General features: G+C 45.1%; 2 protein-coding genes across 4 annotated transcripts in view; both read left to right on the forward strand.

Moving 5' to 3' along the window:
* LOC144065844 (adhesion G protein-coupled receptor L3) overlaps positions 1-2,994 on the forward strand; it is a 91,523-nt gene extending 88,529 nt beyond the window's left edge. Inside the window, exons 30-31 of one of the 3 annotated variants that reach the window (XM_077589035.1) lie at positions 697-714; positions 1,275-2,994. In XM_077589035.1, the coding sequence (XP_077445161.1) occupies positions 697-714; positions 1,275-2,077 (821 nt within the window). In that variant the 3' untranslated portion in view covers positions 2,078-2,994. The remainder of the gene's footprint in view (positions 1-696; positions 715-1,274) is intronic. The other 2 variants (XM_077589037.1, XM_077589036.1) reach the window with 2 other exon arrangements.
* Positions 2,995-10,567: 7,573 nt separating this feature from the next.
* Positions 10,568-16,179, forward strand: part of LOC144065842 (phospholipid-transporting ATPase ABCA1) — a 42,695-nt gene continuing 37,083 nt past the window's right edge. The window contains exons 1-5 of the mRNA XM_077589031.1: positions 10,568-10,853; positions 12,920-13,050; positions 14,252-14,345; positions 14,418-14,559; positions 15,352-15,461. Of these exons, the coding sequence (XP_077445157.1) occupies positions 10,766-10,853; positions 12,920-13,050; positions 14,252-14,345; positions 14,418-14,559; positions 15,352-15,461 (565 nt within the window). The 5' untranslated portion in view covers positions 10,568-10,765. The remainder of the gene's footprint in view (positions 10,854-12,919; positions 13,051-14,251; positions 14,346-14,417; positions 14,560-15,351; positions 15,462-16,179) is intronic.

A 16,179-nucleotide genomic window follows, 5' to 3' on the forward strand; every position in this document is an offset into this window, starting at 1 on the left:
CGAATGGACGTTTGGTCGAACGGACGTTTGGTAGAACGTGTTCGCATGCAATTAATAGATTTTAACATTGGGTGAATAGGGATTTAATGACTATTATTTAACATGGAGTGAATAGGGTTAGGGTTAAACAAATGAAAGTCTCGTGACTCAAACCTCGGGACTCGTGAACCCGTTCTACCAAACGTCCGTTCTACCAAACGTCCGTTCTACCAAACGTCTGTTCTACCAAACGTCCGGTCGACCAAACGTCCGGGGACCAAACATCTTTCGGCGAAACGTCCGAGTACCGTCCGTAGCATTTTGGACCGGGGACGTCAAAATGGATGGAAGTTCCATCGCCGTCAAGGGTTCAATTGAAGAACGTTACCATTGCGTTTGCAAAGTGGGGTGAAGTGAAATGTTAAATTGTGAATTTGATCGAGTGTCGTCATGAGGCTACGTGACAATATTTTGACCCTGAAAATTAGAATTACAATTTGAACGGTATGATTGTTTTTTAGTGGTGGTGGCGTTGCAGCAATGCGCTCCCGTACGGGCCAATGAGAAGCATGTCCTCGCTTGCTACCTTCTTTAACCTTGCGTTCCCGTCATTGCCGTCGGAATGCAGCGCCTCGGCGCAGACCTTTGTCTTTGTGTTTTGGAGCGACTGTCTTGCTTATTGTCTGCTCTTCTTCCCCCTCACGCTCTCCCGCAAAGAGCTCTACAGAGAGACAAGTATGGGCGTCAAACTAAACATTGCTTATCAAATGTAATTGACTTTGGCTTTCACTTTCTTTGCATTCCGTGCCGACAAAGTGGCGCAACAAAGGTCCTTTTCAAAAACGGCGGGCGACGCGTGTCGGCGGATTTGACGCCCGCCGCCTCGACACGCCTGACGTCGTAAAAGAGACGTGGATGTGAATTGGCTGGATTGAGCGGTCGCCTTTGTTGGGGCTCTTTGTATTATCCGTCGAACGCTCGCACGGGACAATACGCCTGGCTTGGGTTGCGACGTATTGCTTGTGTTTGTAGTGACAGTGTTCCATTTGTGTTGTGTTTCTTCAAAAGTAGCAATCTTGATTTTTTACCGGTATTTGCTTCCGTTAAATCATTCGCCGTCCTTGACGGCAATTGCTCACCGCATCGCATGTTGTATGGTTGAATTGTAAAGTGGTATAAAAGCACATTTGAGTCCTGGAAATTTGTATGAAATGACAAGTAAAGTAGACAAAAGGGGCGATTGAGGCGACGACGCCCCCTTTTAACGCCACCTCTCTCGGCTTGCTTCGTTCCAGAGGGAATCCTGAACAACGCCCGGGATACAAGTGTCATGGATACACTACCACTGAATGGTAACCACGGCTACAGCATCGCCAGTGCCGACTACGTGAGCGACTGCGTCCAGATCCTGGAGCGGGGTTACAACCACGGGGAGAGCAGCCTGGAGAAGAAGATCCTCAAGGAGTTGGCCTCCAACTACCTCCCGACCTACCTGAACAATTCGGCGGAGCACCACCGCAACCTGGTCAACAAGCTGGTGAACAACGCGAGCAAGGAGAGCGGCTACGCCTCGGGGTCGCGGGCCGACGCCCGGCCGGAGTCCGGCGTGCCGCTCTTGCCCCAGAGGGCGCTCTCGCCGGAACGCTCCTTCGGCCCCCGCCGGCCGCCGCCCCTCCCGCTGGCCCTGCGCCCCTACTCGGCCGCCCCTTCTTCGTCGTCTTCGTCTTCGCGGCGGCGGATCCCTCAGGAGAATAGCGAGAGCTTCTTCCCGCTGCTGAACCACGAGCAGGCCGAAGAGGACGAGGGCTCGCCGGCCTCCGGCCGCCGGAGAGACTCGCTGCGCGCCAGTGTGCCCGCGCTGACGGGGCACCGCGCCGGCCCCGACGGTCCCGAGGACCCCGGGGCCAGCGCCAGCTCGGACGACGTGTACTACAAGAGCATGCCCAACTTGGGTTCGGGCGACCACCTTCACCGGCTGCACTCTTACTACCAGCTGGGACGCGGGAGCAGCGACGGCTTCATCGTGCCCCAAAACAAGGACGACCTGTCCCCGGGGGAGCCCCCCCCGGAGGCCTCGCACTTGGTCACCAGCTTATAGACCTACGAGACCGTTTCCGCCTGTCCCGCGCCAGGCTTTCGTTCTATTCCCCCCGTTGCGGGAGAACTGCAAACGTGGGGAAGAACCGGATCCTCTTCTTTCCGTAGCAAGACAAAACCGAGAGACTATTTTATGATACGATACAGACGTAAGCCCCCAAAGCGACCCCCCCCCCCGCGTCCGAGGATCTTTTTGGCACGTTTTGTTTGCTGATGAGCGAAGAAAGAACTTTGCCTAGCCGCTCTTTTCTCTGTGGTGTAACTACGAGTGCGGTTGCACGTATGCCAAGGCCAAGAACTGCACCGACGTGGCGTTTGTACTCGGTCTGGCCCTGTTGCGCCCAAAGGCCAGCTCATGATAGCATTTACATACTTTACAGGCCAGTGAATGAATATGCAGTTTGGGCAGCGGCCTATCCCTCGGTGTCGGAATCGGGAGCCCAAAAATAGCATCGGTGCAAAAAAAAATACACGAAAAGAGGGCAAAAAAAATGATTCTATGTACATGTACAGATAATTAGCTAAGCTTTGGTTCCGGACGACCGACCTGGTGTCTCTGTGCGTGTCAGCCAAATTTTTTGTCACCTGTTCTTTTGTCACAAACATCACGTCATTTTGTGCGACGTCTTTGTTTTCAGGTCTACCTTTTGGTCCCTCCCCCTCCCCCTTTCCTTTTCAGTTTGATTCCAGTGGTTGTCCAGGAGGTTGACGGTGCGAGCAGGTAGAACTGATGAGCACTTAGACACTTCTTGTACAATAATGGCTGTTGTACCCATTAAAGAAAAAATGATTTTGGAGTGACACAAAAGAGAAGTCTTTTCTCCTTTGTTATTCCGAGAAGGAAATAACGGCGACTCTCACGTCCCCTTAAAAAAACCGAAAAACTAAAACATGTAAGGTAGGATGATCTCAATACACGTGGTTGTTTGTCTCTTGTGATTGGCCGGTGACTGGTTCCACCCCGGTACACTTCTTAACTTGAGGTGAGCACATCACGGTTTTTAAAAAAGTTTTGTCGATGAGAGATGGAACAAAGTTGAAAACTTGATTTTAAGGTAATTAGCTTGACTTGTGTCGTTCTCCTTTTTCAGCGCCATCTTCAGGCTTTCGTGAGGCAGCACTCCTGCCCAAATGAAGGAAACTTGGCAGCGCATTTCTCGGGTGAGTCGGTCATAGGCCGAGATTTTTTTTTCACTTTCCAGAATATCAAAATACAAGGAACAAATATTATTATTCGAGATTAGCACGTGACCGGATGATTCGCCTAAAGACGTTTCGCCGACGGACGTTTGACAGACGGACAGGTCGCCGAATGGACGTTCCACCGAACGTCTGTCAAAAAGTCCGTCGGTGAAACGTCTTTAGGCGAATCATCCGAGTACCAGATTAGCAAGATGTCTGCTCCCGTCCAACCGTTATTTCCGAAATTAACGTGCACACGCTAGATTTTTCTGTACTATATGACCACTATTTGGCCACCCCTATTTTACCCCAACAATGAAATAACGTACGCATTTTATCACTTGGGGAAAAAAAGACGATGTGGCAACCGTTATCGTTCCTCGACTGGAGCCGTTAGCCGTTATCTCCGGGAACAGCTGCTTGTTACGGGACCACACAGTAGCAAAAAAAATGAAATGACACATGTCATACCGTCTGTGGCGGGGGGGGAGGGGCTTCACCTGACGGGGGGGATGCGGAAAAAAAATCAATAGTTGCGAATGTCGGGCAGAATTCCAAATGAAAGGTGAATCAATGTCATCTTGCCCTTTGTGATTTGGGACAACCTGGGAGAAGGAGAAAAAAGAACATTAAATACATCTTTTTTATTTATTTATTTGGCGCGGGAGAACATTGATTGGGAGCGGGGTGGGGATTTTTTTTCTACAAGGTCGCAGAAAACAATTCACGTATACACAGCCACGAGGTCAGAGCGTTCAAGTAAGAAGCGCGTGTACAACAGCTTGCGATCGATTGACATTTTTTTTATTTTTACAACATATACTCTGATGAAAACTCATATACTGTTGTATACTTGAATTTTTTTCATAGTTTGGCTGGGTCAAATACACAAGGCGAATCGTGTATTTTTTTTTATTGTAACTTAAACGTAGGTTTCTTTGCGGGTTCTGAATGCGACTCTGACTTTGTGCGACTTTTCTATTTATGGTCCCGCCCCTTTTGACTGCGTAGTCTTCACCCTATAGTCCACAGGTGTCAAAGTGGCGGCCCGGGGGCCAAATCTGGCCCGCCGCATTATTTTGTGTGGCCCGGGAAAGTAAATCATGAGTTTCGTGACGTTCTGTTTTAGGATCAAATTAAAATGAAAAGTATAGATGTATATTAAATTTCCTGAGTTTTCCCCTTTTAAATCAATAAATGTAATTTTTTAATCATTTTTTTCTGTGTTTTTAGTTCAAAAATCATTTTGTAAAATCTAAAAATATATTTAAAAAAGCTAAAATAAACATTGTTTAAGATCTATAAAAAAAACGGAATATTCAGGGCTTTTAATCCAGTTCTTTTAATCCATTTATAAAATATTTAAAAAATATTATCTCTAAAATGGTCCGGCCCACATGAAATCGAGTTAACGTTAATGCGGCCCGCGAACCAACCCGAGTCTGACACCCTTGCTATAGTCCGAAAAATCCGTTAACTGCCGTGAAAAGGTCGTTAGCGTGGAGAATAAAGAAGCCCTTCGCTCACGTTTTCACGGCGTCGGGACATCCGGCTCGCTGTCCGACGCCCGGGTCGGAGTCGGCGTGGACCAATCGCCAGAGATAATCTTTCGAATTAAGAGCAAAGGGGGTCAAAAAAAACCAAACGTCAGGCTGAAGACCTTTGATGTGATAAGCAGCCTTTTGTGCGGGCAGGCAATGTTATTTTAATTAAATATAAGGAGACAGGACCGCGGCCCCAGATGCCGGAGTCTAAATAAAGATAGCATCATCTCATCAAAGACCCCCACCGTCCCCCCGACCTCGCGCCTCCCCGAGTGTTTCAAGGGCAGAATTATTTTCTATTAGGGCTCCTCTCCGCTGGGATCCAGCCAATTTTCTTTATTATGATGGAATCAGCATATTGCAGATGGAAGCGGCCGATAGCCCCGCCGCCAATGTTCGAGCGGCGTCGAGGCCCGCCGTTGCCGACGGCCATCTTTTATCTCCGTCCGGGGTGACGTCCGGCGACCTTGCCGCGTTCTCGTCCCATGCCGGCGAGAGAGCATGTATTATTTAGGGACGTGGCGTTGAGATGGGAGCTGTTTTATCACGGAACGCGGTGACTGGCGCCGATGGCGATAGATGGGGGTGGGGTTCAGCATATGAAAAAATATTTTTAAGAGGGATACATTCGTTGTTAGAGTCTGAACGTCATTTTTAAAAGATGGGATGTTTAAGTCAATGGCAGCGGGAATATTTTCAAAATACCGTATTTTCACGACTATACGGCGCATCGTATTTTTAGCCGCAGTGTCAGTAACGAGTGCTATTTCTGTATTTGACACACACAAAAGACGCACCGTTTTTAAAGACGCAGCCAGGCATTGCAAAACATACAACAGCTTAAACATACGGACACACGCTAAAAACACGTTTTTAAAAAGGCAACGGAAGCAAAAGTGAGTTGGGTTGTACTTTATTTAGCCATTTTACAATGTACTCACGTCATCATCACCCACTAATCCATAAAAATCCTAAATTTCTGTGTCCGAATTGAACAATTGTCCAAATGAGTCATCGAAAATGCCGAGTTTTATACGTTCGTCCAGGCGGCCACAATCCATTCGCAAATAGTAGCTAGCCTAACTTTTCCAACCCTGCTTTCCATGCTTCGTAAAGCTGTGTTGATGTCGATGTATACAGGCCACATTCCATTGGGTGTATTGACAAAAGAACTACATATCCCAGCAGTCACTGCGCAGTACTTTTTCTACGGGAAAATAGTAGAGTCGGGCGGGGGCTGCTTGCTGTAGTTGTGAGAGCTGTAGAGGATGGTGTACCGACTGATTGATTAGATTTTATTGTGATAACAATTTTGGTATTGGTCCATCTATAAAGCGCACTGGATTATAAGGCGCCCTGTCTATTTTGAAGAAAATGTAAGACTTATGTGCGCCTTATAGTCGTGAAAATACGGTATCTGTTCTAATTCACTTCTAGTCATTTGATTTAGGCGACCAGTCTTACCCTTAAGAATATTGATTTCTTCATTCTGCAGGAGGTAATATTTAGATAAATATTTCGTCTTAAGTAAACCTATATGCGGTATTTTCATTATTTTCTTTTATACCTTTTAATATCCCTTTTTTTATTCCTCTACTGACAACGCCTGTTGCCATGACAACTGGTTGTTGCTCGAACGGCAACATGGGGTACGGGGGGGGGATTGCCAATAAAAATAATTTGGAACCACCGGGAAGAAATACGAGCTCCACCGCGGCCAATCTCGTCCAGGCGGGCGGGCGGGCGGGTGTTGAGTTATGGCGTTCTCGCCGTAGACTTCATATTTTTAGAGTGTGATAAATCGCTGCCTAAATTTTATGACAATTACGTGAAATGCAGCCAGAAAACGACACGCTGAAATATCAGCGCGGGCGTTTGAACGTCCTAAAAACGGACATAACAAACCGTTGTTTTGCATATGTTATTGGACATCCCAAAACGCCCAGAAATATCCGATTTTCTCGAAAACAACAGTCCAAACATTGAAAAGTACAAACGATATCTACTCCCAATTGTGTAATTTCTTTGTACAGTTCCACCCTAATTTGAGAAAAAAATTTCAATTTTCAAGAACTTCGTTGAAAGGTTGCCGACGACGGATATAGCCATAATTTCGAAAAGAACGGGGAAAAATGGCCTACCGGCGCCGCAAGAATCCACACGCCATTCTCTAGAATGGACAGTTGTTGTTTTTTGGCCGTCTAGTATTCTCGTTTGTTAATTTTATTACATTTTTCTATCTCGGGGGTGTTGTGGAAAGTAACCCGGTCATTAGCGTCCGACTCCCCGCGGAATTTTCCAAGCTCTCATGCGTCAACGGACGCCGGCGTGACCTTAAATTGGTGGCTTTGGGTGGCCTAACTCAGAGCAATGAGCCCTGGGACGACCAAGGCCTGTTTGCACTGACAAGCTCCACTCTTCATTCCTATTTTTTTGGTCTTTTGGTGATATTTGCGCCTAAACAAGATGAGTAGGGTGGTTTCTTTGGGGGCAAAGATCATTTCTTGCCATTCTTCCCACTGAAAAGAACCACACCATCGTCGATAGCTGCCTCGAAAATCGTTAATAACAACGAGCCACTACGACTTTTCCTATTTCTACCATACTGATTTTATTAGTAATAACTGTGGCACTAAAAGTACTACAAATGCGCTAACTTAGCTGTACATGTTACAATGGCCAAAGGCTATAACAGAGCTGGGACTGATAAAACAGCTAATGCGAATGCTACCCGAAATAATTAGACCAAGAACTAATAACATTCTGCCTTAGTCGATTTCAAATATGACTTTATGACTTTAAATATGACCGTAGTCACCGTATTTTGAGCCGGCGCCTTCACGGCTAATATCCCCGCGCCGGAGAAATGTTTTCCTTCACGGGCCGCCCGGCGGCTCGTTGGAAGCGTCGCAAGTAATTAATTCTGTCGCCGTAAAATCGGCGCTCGGTGATGATGGCCAGAGAAAGGTGGCTTCATTAACCTCCCGCGCCGCGTGGCAATCCATGCCGGCGTAACAAATGGCGACGCTGCAAAATGAGATAACTAGCGCTGGCGTCTCATGTTAGCCGTCCTCCTTTTTAGAGCGTTTGGTAGTTACTTTTAGTGGCCGATTTGCCTGTCTAAATATTGTCTCGTGCCCTTCACGCTTCTCCCAAGGCGGCGGTGGCGGCGGCAAGCACAAAGCAACCGCCTCCTTCTTTTCCCGCGGCGTCTTTTTCCCCGGCTGGCACTCAAGTCGCAGTCAGCCCGCTTTATTCTAAATTGACATTTCACGGTGCTTAATCTCCAAGGAGGTACAAAGTGGCGCGTTCCATCACGGCGAGCGATACCAAGGGAGGCGATAGACGCCATCAAATAAATAAATCCGTTTTCCTCCGCAAAAGCCAGAATAGCGGTTAGCCATTTTGGGGCGTTCCGGGAATGAACGCAACTTTCGGGGCTTTTTGGAAGGGGATGTCGCCCGATGGAGTTAAACCATTCAACCGGTTCGCTTTATTTTGCAAATGACTCCAGGGTCATTTCAATCTGAAAACAAATTGACAGGACGTACAGTGGTACCTCGACATACGATCTTAATCCGTTCCGGGACTGAGATCGTATGTCGAGCTTTTCGTAACTCGAGCGAACGTTTCCCATTGAAATGAATTGAAAACAAATTAATTTGTTCCAACCCTCTGAAAAAACACCAAAAACAGGATATTGGATTGGAAAAAATGTTTTAGTTCTTCTAATTCGCCATCTATTAACAAAGTAACACATAACTAGTGGTTTAATAGTAATAAAATGTGTTTAATATAACTAAAATTGGGCGGATTTCTGTTTGCTGTTGTATTCCCTTCAAAATATTCCCAAAATGATGCACAAAAATTGGATAACGCACAATAGGATAACGCACGACCACTTGCCAACGAGAAGTAGTCTTGAATGAGCGATCGTGGGAGCTAACAGGCTAAGGAAGGAATAACAGCCTACCCACGTATTGATTGTGGGTAATGAAGTTTTATTCTGAGAAAGGGTGCCATTGCCTATGGGTGTTGTGTGCACGAGTATACTTCATTACCCAGAAAGCCCTCTTTTTTGCCCGCGCATGCGCGTTGTGCGTTTCCTGGTCGAAACTCATCCGAATAAATCGTTCAGTCCTCGTAGATATAGTAGTTATACACAAAAGAGATGCGGCAAAAAAGACAGTGCACTACAATGATAAACAGCCTCTCATGTCATGGCCACCTGGCTTGGTCGCATCTCGAAATTTTGATCGTATCTAGGGCGAATTATTCGATCGAAATGTTTATCGTACCTCGAGCATGTCGTAGGTAGAGCTGATCGTAGGTTAAGGTACCACTGTAGTAGTACTCGTAGCACAGCAAAACAGCATCAAAGTGTAGGAAGGTTCTCGCGTTAGCTTCGTTTCACTTCCGTGAGTGTTAATATGTCAAAGTTCCATAAGCCAGCGCATTTTTTTTCCCATCATCGGCGGTCCGCGCCATCGTCGCTCACGTCCTCCGACCCCGGGCGCCTTTGGCCCCCTCGGGTGTTTCCTGAGTGGCAGCGTTATTAGAGCTCAAGAAGGGATTAGCGGCGCCTCGACCGGAGGCGGGAGACGTTTCACCAAATGGCTTGTCGCGCGCTAAAGCCTCGCCACCTTGTTATTGTCAACATAGCTGTCATCCCGAAAGACAAACGACAGCTTGCGTTCTGACTCTTTTGGGCCAAAATTCTACTCCATTCTCCTAGCAGTCCCTTTTTTAAGTCGCGTAGAGCTATTTGTAGCTTCTCGGCGTCGTCTCGCACATTATCTCAATGACGGAATAGCCGGTATTCGCCCGTAACTTTTGCAATCCTCCAGAGCATCGGTGGCTTTAGCACCTTGTAAATCACCCGTGCGCTTGCACCACTTTTTTTTAAATCATTTGCATGATCCGAGACGTGACTGGATATTTTTACCACCTGAGTTTGGCCTAATTACGAAAAAAAGAACCTTTTGTTTTAAACCCGCCGGTTGCCGTTGACGCCGGAAGACAGTCAACGAGTTCATAATGTTAGGCATCGTCTTGGCAGTTCCCCGTAAGAGTAGAAATTATGATTTATTTACTCCCTGTTTGGTGGTGTTGAGCATGATGCCATATTCGGGCGCGTGCCGCTTAGAAAGTTGGGCAAGAACCGTGGAGTTGAATCCCCAAAAAGTCCAGGTTGTTTTGTTCTCCCCGAGTAGAGAAAAGTTGCTTTTGGAAAAAGTAGATGAGACGTGCAGGTGCTCAAAAAAACAATGGCGTCCGTCCGGGGAAGGCTGGCGTTTGCTTTTCCTTAACTTTGCTTATCGTTCTTTCGTTTTTGGGGGAAGCGGCAGAAATGAAATCCCGCTGGTGACCTTGTTTTTGTGGAGACGTGTCTGCTGTCCTTGAATCGGGTACAAATACTCTAAGGCACAGGTGTCAAAGTGCCGGCCCGGGGGCCAAATCTGGCCCGCCGCATCATTTTGTGTGGCCCAAGTAAGTAAATCATGAGTGTTGACTTTCTGTTTTAGGATCAAATTAGAATGAAGAGTGTAGATGTATCTTAAATTTCCTGATTTTCCCCCTTTTAAATCAATCATTGTCATTTTTTAATCCATTTTTTTGTGATTTTAGTTCAAAAATCATTTTGTAAAATCTACAAATATATATAAAAAAAGCTAAAATAAACATTTTTTAGATCTATAAAAAACTGAATATTCAGGGCTTTTAATTCAGTTCTTTTAATCCATTTATTAAAAAAAAATCTAAACATTATATATAAAATGGTCCGGCCCACGTGAAATCAAATTGACGTTAAAGCGGCTCGAGTCTGACACCCTGGCTCTAAGGTTTGGTTGAACACAGTCGGATTATGGACAGGTTTGGTCATACGTTAAGAGCGGCGCGAAGCCCCCGGAGGCCGCCCGCGTCACCGTGGCGCCCGTCACCAGAGGCCATTTGCATACTTTATGACTGCAGGTAAAAGGAGACAACGAGGCGTTGGACGGCCAGCCGGAGAGACGCCGGGACCCGTCGAGAGCCGTCGACTTCTGACAGGTGAGGCGTTCTAGTACGTTTGGTTGATGTCCTCGCATTGTTTGGAGACGGTGCAGAGAGATGGTCTTTTGGGGTCTGTTTTCACACGGGTGTTGCGTCAGCGTGAACTTTAAACTGCAGGCGAGCCGGTTGCTCGTTAATCATTTACACGGGCCATGTCGTCGCTAGCTTAAATGACATTTCCTGATCATTTGGAATACTAAAAATCGTTACAAGTCTTGCTAGTTTTTGTGTTTTAGTCTTTTGTCCGTCCCATTTCGAAACTGTGCCCTGGTTTGCGATCATGTATTATGTCATTTTATTTTCTGCCATTGGCCGGCAACCAATCCGGGGTGTACAACCTGCCCAATGTTGGGATGCGGCACCCCCACGACCCGTGTGAGGATGATTGGCTAACTTTATTCATCCCGTATTCGGGAAATTTCGTTGTCACAGTAGCAAGAGGGTGAGAATACAGACACAGCAAAAGACATTTTAGACATAAATACATAGGTAATAAGTAAGTTAATAAATAAATACATGAATAAATATATAAATAAATAAGCATGTTGCTGAAATATATATATACACATAAATATATACATATATATATATACATAAATATATACACATACACATACATAAATAAGCACATATATACATACATACACATAGACATATATATATACATACATACACATACATATATAAGCACATAGTATATACATCTAAGCACATATATACATACATACACATACATATATATAAGCACATATATACATACATACACATACATATATAAGCACATATATACATACATACACATATATATAAGCACATATATACATACATACACATACATATATAAGCACATATATACATACATACACATACATATATATTAGCACATATATACATACATACACATATAAGCACATATATACATACATACACATATATAAGCATATATATATACATACATACACATAGATATGCATGCATATGGTAGGTTTTAATACGCAGCCATTTTTTGTTAAAGGCTCAGAAAAGGAATGTGTTTTATTTGATTGTTTTTTTTCCTTATGTCTGGGCATTAACTGGACGGAGATTTTGCTTGGGAAAATTTAAAAATACGCAACGGCTAATTGGGTGTTTGACGTTTCCACCGCAACCGCGAGTCACCCGACAAAAACATGTGCACTAACAACACGGCAAGAATAAAAGACAAAGTGGTGCTGTAGGCGAGCGCGCCGCTAATTTGTCCATCTGGGAATGATGAACCGTTGTCACCAGGCTAAATGACGCTAAATAAGATATCGGCCGGCGTTGCGGTAAATAAGAGAAACGCGGCGAGGAAGAGAAAATGGAGCGTTAAGAAATGGAATCGTTTTCGTAATTGTTTCTTCATTTGATGTATTCATTTTTCCCCCAATCGGTTGGAAATGTGTTTTGTTGTTGATTATAAACTCGTACTTAACTGGTCATTTTTTATTACTTGTTTGGGAATGTAGGTATTTAAATTAAACCCAAAAAATTGAATATTCGGGTGGATATATTTTCTGGTTACTTTGTCACACCCCAAAAAGGTTCTAATAAGTGATAACTCCATTTCATGTGGGCCGGACCATTTTAGATATAATATTTCGATTTTTTTTAATATAAATGGATTAAAAGAACTGGATTAATAGCCCTGAATATTCATTTTTTATAGATCTAAAACAATGTTTATTTGAGCTTTTTTTATATATATTTTTAGATTTTACAAAATGATTTTTGAACTAAAAACACAGAAAAAAATGGATTAAAAAATTACAATTATTGATTTATAAGGGGGAAAATCAGGAAATTTAAATGGAGTATAGATGTATACATCTATACTCCATTTTAATTTGATCCTAAAACAGAAAGTCGGCACTCATGATTGACTTTCCCGGGCCACACAAAATGATGCGGCGGGCCAGATTTGGCCCCCGGGCCGCCACTTTGACACATGTGCCCTAAAGTCTGGGGAATAGTGGCACCCCCAAGCTAAGATGCGGGGTGAGTATGTATTAAAAAACCAAACGCTGGCTTTCATCCCCCTGCAGGCTTTATTAAGTGGACCGGTTGCCATAGAGACGCGTTGGCAGGATATTGCCGGGGATCAGGCGTAATGGGTCTCCTGACGCAGTTGGCTGTGCTCCTGTGGAAGAACTTCACTCTCCGAAAAAGACAAAAGGTACCCCGAGATAGCCCGGGAAATGCAACTCGCCCCACCGTAATGTCCGACAATATTTCGGACATCCGGTTCGAGTGTGTGTGATGTCACACAACGTCATATATAACCAAGTTGCCCTTTGGTTTAATGGTTACAGAAAAATAAAGTGTTTGCTTTGAAAGGCGAGGTTTTTCTCCGACCCAGAGCCAGATAAAATATGTCACCTCCGCTTTGTTCAAATTTACTATTTTTATCCTCGTAGAAAAATGATTCATCTGATCCACTCTCATTCCATGTTCTGGCAGGAAAGATTTTTTTTAGGCAAAGAAAGCAACAAATATTTATTTCCTATTTGCAATATTCTTGCACTTAGGCGCCGTAAATTGTAAAAATGCTTTATCCGATAAATTGTGTCGATCTTCCAATTATTTTTTAGCTATTTACTTCCCATTTTATGCCGTTCTCAGATGTACAATCCATTTAAGAGCCAGTAATGGGCCACGTTTTGGCTCATTAGCGAAAATAGAACGGCGTGTTAAATATTGTGGAAAACATTCCACGTGACTCCGAAGGCTATTTTTCATAATTAGGCGGCGGATATGCGACAAAATATTATTTCATCCAGAAATACTCCTCGGAGAGCCGTGTGCACGACTTCAGTCACATGATCGGTTTTTATTGCCACTTTATTATCGGCGCAATCGGACGAGAGGTCAAGCACGGCTGAGCGATGGCGTGACGCCTTCCCGCGGAAAACCACCGGCTCCAAGTGCGTCAGGCCCCGCCCACTTGTTCGGGAAGGGCGCCGGAGCGTGGCGGAACAAAAGGTTTTCATTTTTTTTTGTTACGATAACTTGAGGCGAAATTAAATTGCTTTTTTACAACTTTGCATCAGGGGATCGCAATAGAAATAAGCGGCCATTTTTGGGGGGGGTCGCTTTGGGGCGGGAGGACAGTGCAGGTTTTGTGTACGGAACGCGACGTCAACGTGAAAAACGACTATTAGATGAAACCGCTGGGAGTTGGCAAGGACAACAGTGCTTGCGGAGGCCTCGTAGAGGTTAATGACCAATTATATGAATGCCTCGCCAAGCATTTTAACATTTTATATACGGGCACGCCGCTGATTTTATGGTCCGGTCTTTCTCATAATTTGAGAGGAGGAGATTATCTAGTCGCAAAGGCACGGGTGGCCGGTATCCTATTCTCGTTTCTGGTGCAGGTGCGCTTGGTTATCGAAGTGGTTTGGCCTCTGTTCCTCTTCTTCATCCTGGTGGGGGTGCGCTTTACCAATGAGCCCATCCATAAAGGTCAATGTAAGTCAGACGGGGGAATGGGGGGGGCCGTCGCGAAGGTTCGGCGGCGTGGCGGACGTTCTGTTTCCCTAGGCCACTATCCCAACAAAGCCATGCCGTCCGCCGGGCTCCTGCCTTGGATTCAAGGACTGCTGTGCAACGTGGACAATCCCTGTCGGAGTCATCCCACCCCGGGCGAGGCGCCGGGACGAGTGAACAACTTTGACAACTCCATGTAGGTCCAACCGTGTCCCCTAATTGGGTACACGGTCGATTGGTCGCCGGTCTTTGGGTCGCCCGGTAGGTTATTGATAATTACCATTGAAATCGTTGCTCAAATTCCCTAAATACAAACTACGAATTATTATTTAGTCATACTTCATGCCCTATTAATTATTAGGCTAAAGAAAAGCTCCAAATTTCCCGTAGTTTTATTGTGTTTTGTTGGAGAACTGGTTAAGACCCTGAATGAACTGACGTCGCTTCTTAAAGGGACAACGCATGTACATACAAACTCTTCTACACTCACACGTCGGCTCAGGGAAACTGCTCATGGCCATTGTTGGCTTTTATTCATGCGTAGACCGTCTTGTTTTACCTTGTTTTGTCGCCAGTCTTTTGGTCGTTGGTCTTTTGGTCGCCCGGACCGCGACAACGGGCGACCAAAAGACTGGCGACCAATCGAACGCACACGCCTAATTGACCGCTTATTGGGGGATGTGACTGTTTTTGCTCCTTTAAAAAAATGACGTGTAGGCTACCAGATTAAAATGTGTCCACAATATAGATACTATTGTCATTGTATCTTTTGGAAATTATTTTAATGTATTTTGTTTTTGGATTGAATACGGTTGTAAAGTAATAATACAAATGCAGTTGATCGCATTTAAATGAATGGGGGAAAAAAATGTACTGAGTTTCTAGCCATCGTTTCACGGCTTGGGGATGCTTTAAATCTATATTTTAAAAATTAAACAAGCCTAAATTGTACTGCAGTGAACTATATTTACCGCCCTTTTTTTGTCAGAATTTCCAGGGTTCTGACGGAGCTTCCGAACCTGCTGGGAAACCGATCGGTCCTCGCCAAGGCCCGAAGACTGGCGGACGACGCGGCTCATTGGACTTCGCTTCACCACGGTAGGACCCGCCTGCAGATCCACTAGAGTGTTAATAGAGTCGTCCAAAAGTGGCGCCATTCCGCCTCCTACGTCTTTGTCAAGTATTTGGCGCCAAGGAAAAGTATGGCAGTTGTTGGGGTGACACTTCTGAGGATTTGTTGTTCTCCTTTATCCCTCAAAAACAAGGGGGCGGGATTATTTACGACGCCATTTTGCATGCAGACTGACAGACCATTTGTCTTGATAAGTCACCGCTTTGCGTTAGGCCCATTCGGCGCCACGGTATTCCGATTTTTTTTTTCCGCTATCTAATTTGCAAATAGGAAACGAGGGGAGGCGTGGCGCCGCCGTGCGACAAACAACTGGCGGGGAGAATTTGCATTTCGGGGGTCACCGGCTTGTAATATACAAGATTAAATCCATCAAAGATCCAAGCACGGGTGTAATTAATTGCCGGCGTTGTGTGCGATGAGTTGACAAAAAGGTCGGCAGAAGGAAAGGGCGCCAAAAAGTTTTGCATCTCAAAGACAAGATGTTACGCTCGAACAGATTTTACATTGAATGCAATTTTTGGAGAAATTTGGATTGATTTTAGGATACTTTTGGTACAAAAACTGTAGTGCAAGTAGCCTCTTGAGTAATGGAAATGTTTTTTGCCACATGAGGCGTTTTGTGAGATTAAAACTACTCCCCACTGATGACCATAGTCAAGACTATCGGACACTTGTTCTGTTGAA

The sequence above is a fragment of the Stigmatopora argus genome, chromosome 20 (assembly GCF_051989625.1).
Source record: "Stigmatopora argus isolate UIUO_Sarg chromosome 20, RoL_Sarg_1.0, whole genome shotgun sequence".
Classification (NCBI taxonomy): Eukaryota; Metazoa; Chordata; class Actinopteri; order Syngnathiformes; family Syngnathidae; genus Stigmatopora; species Stigmatopora argus.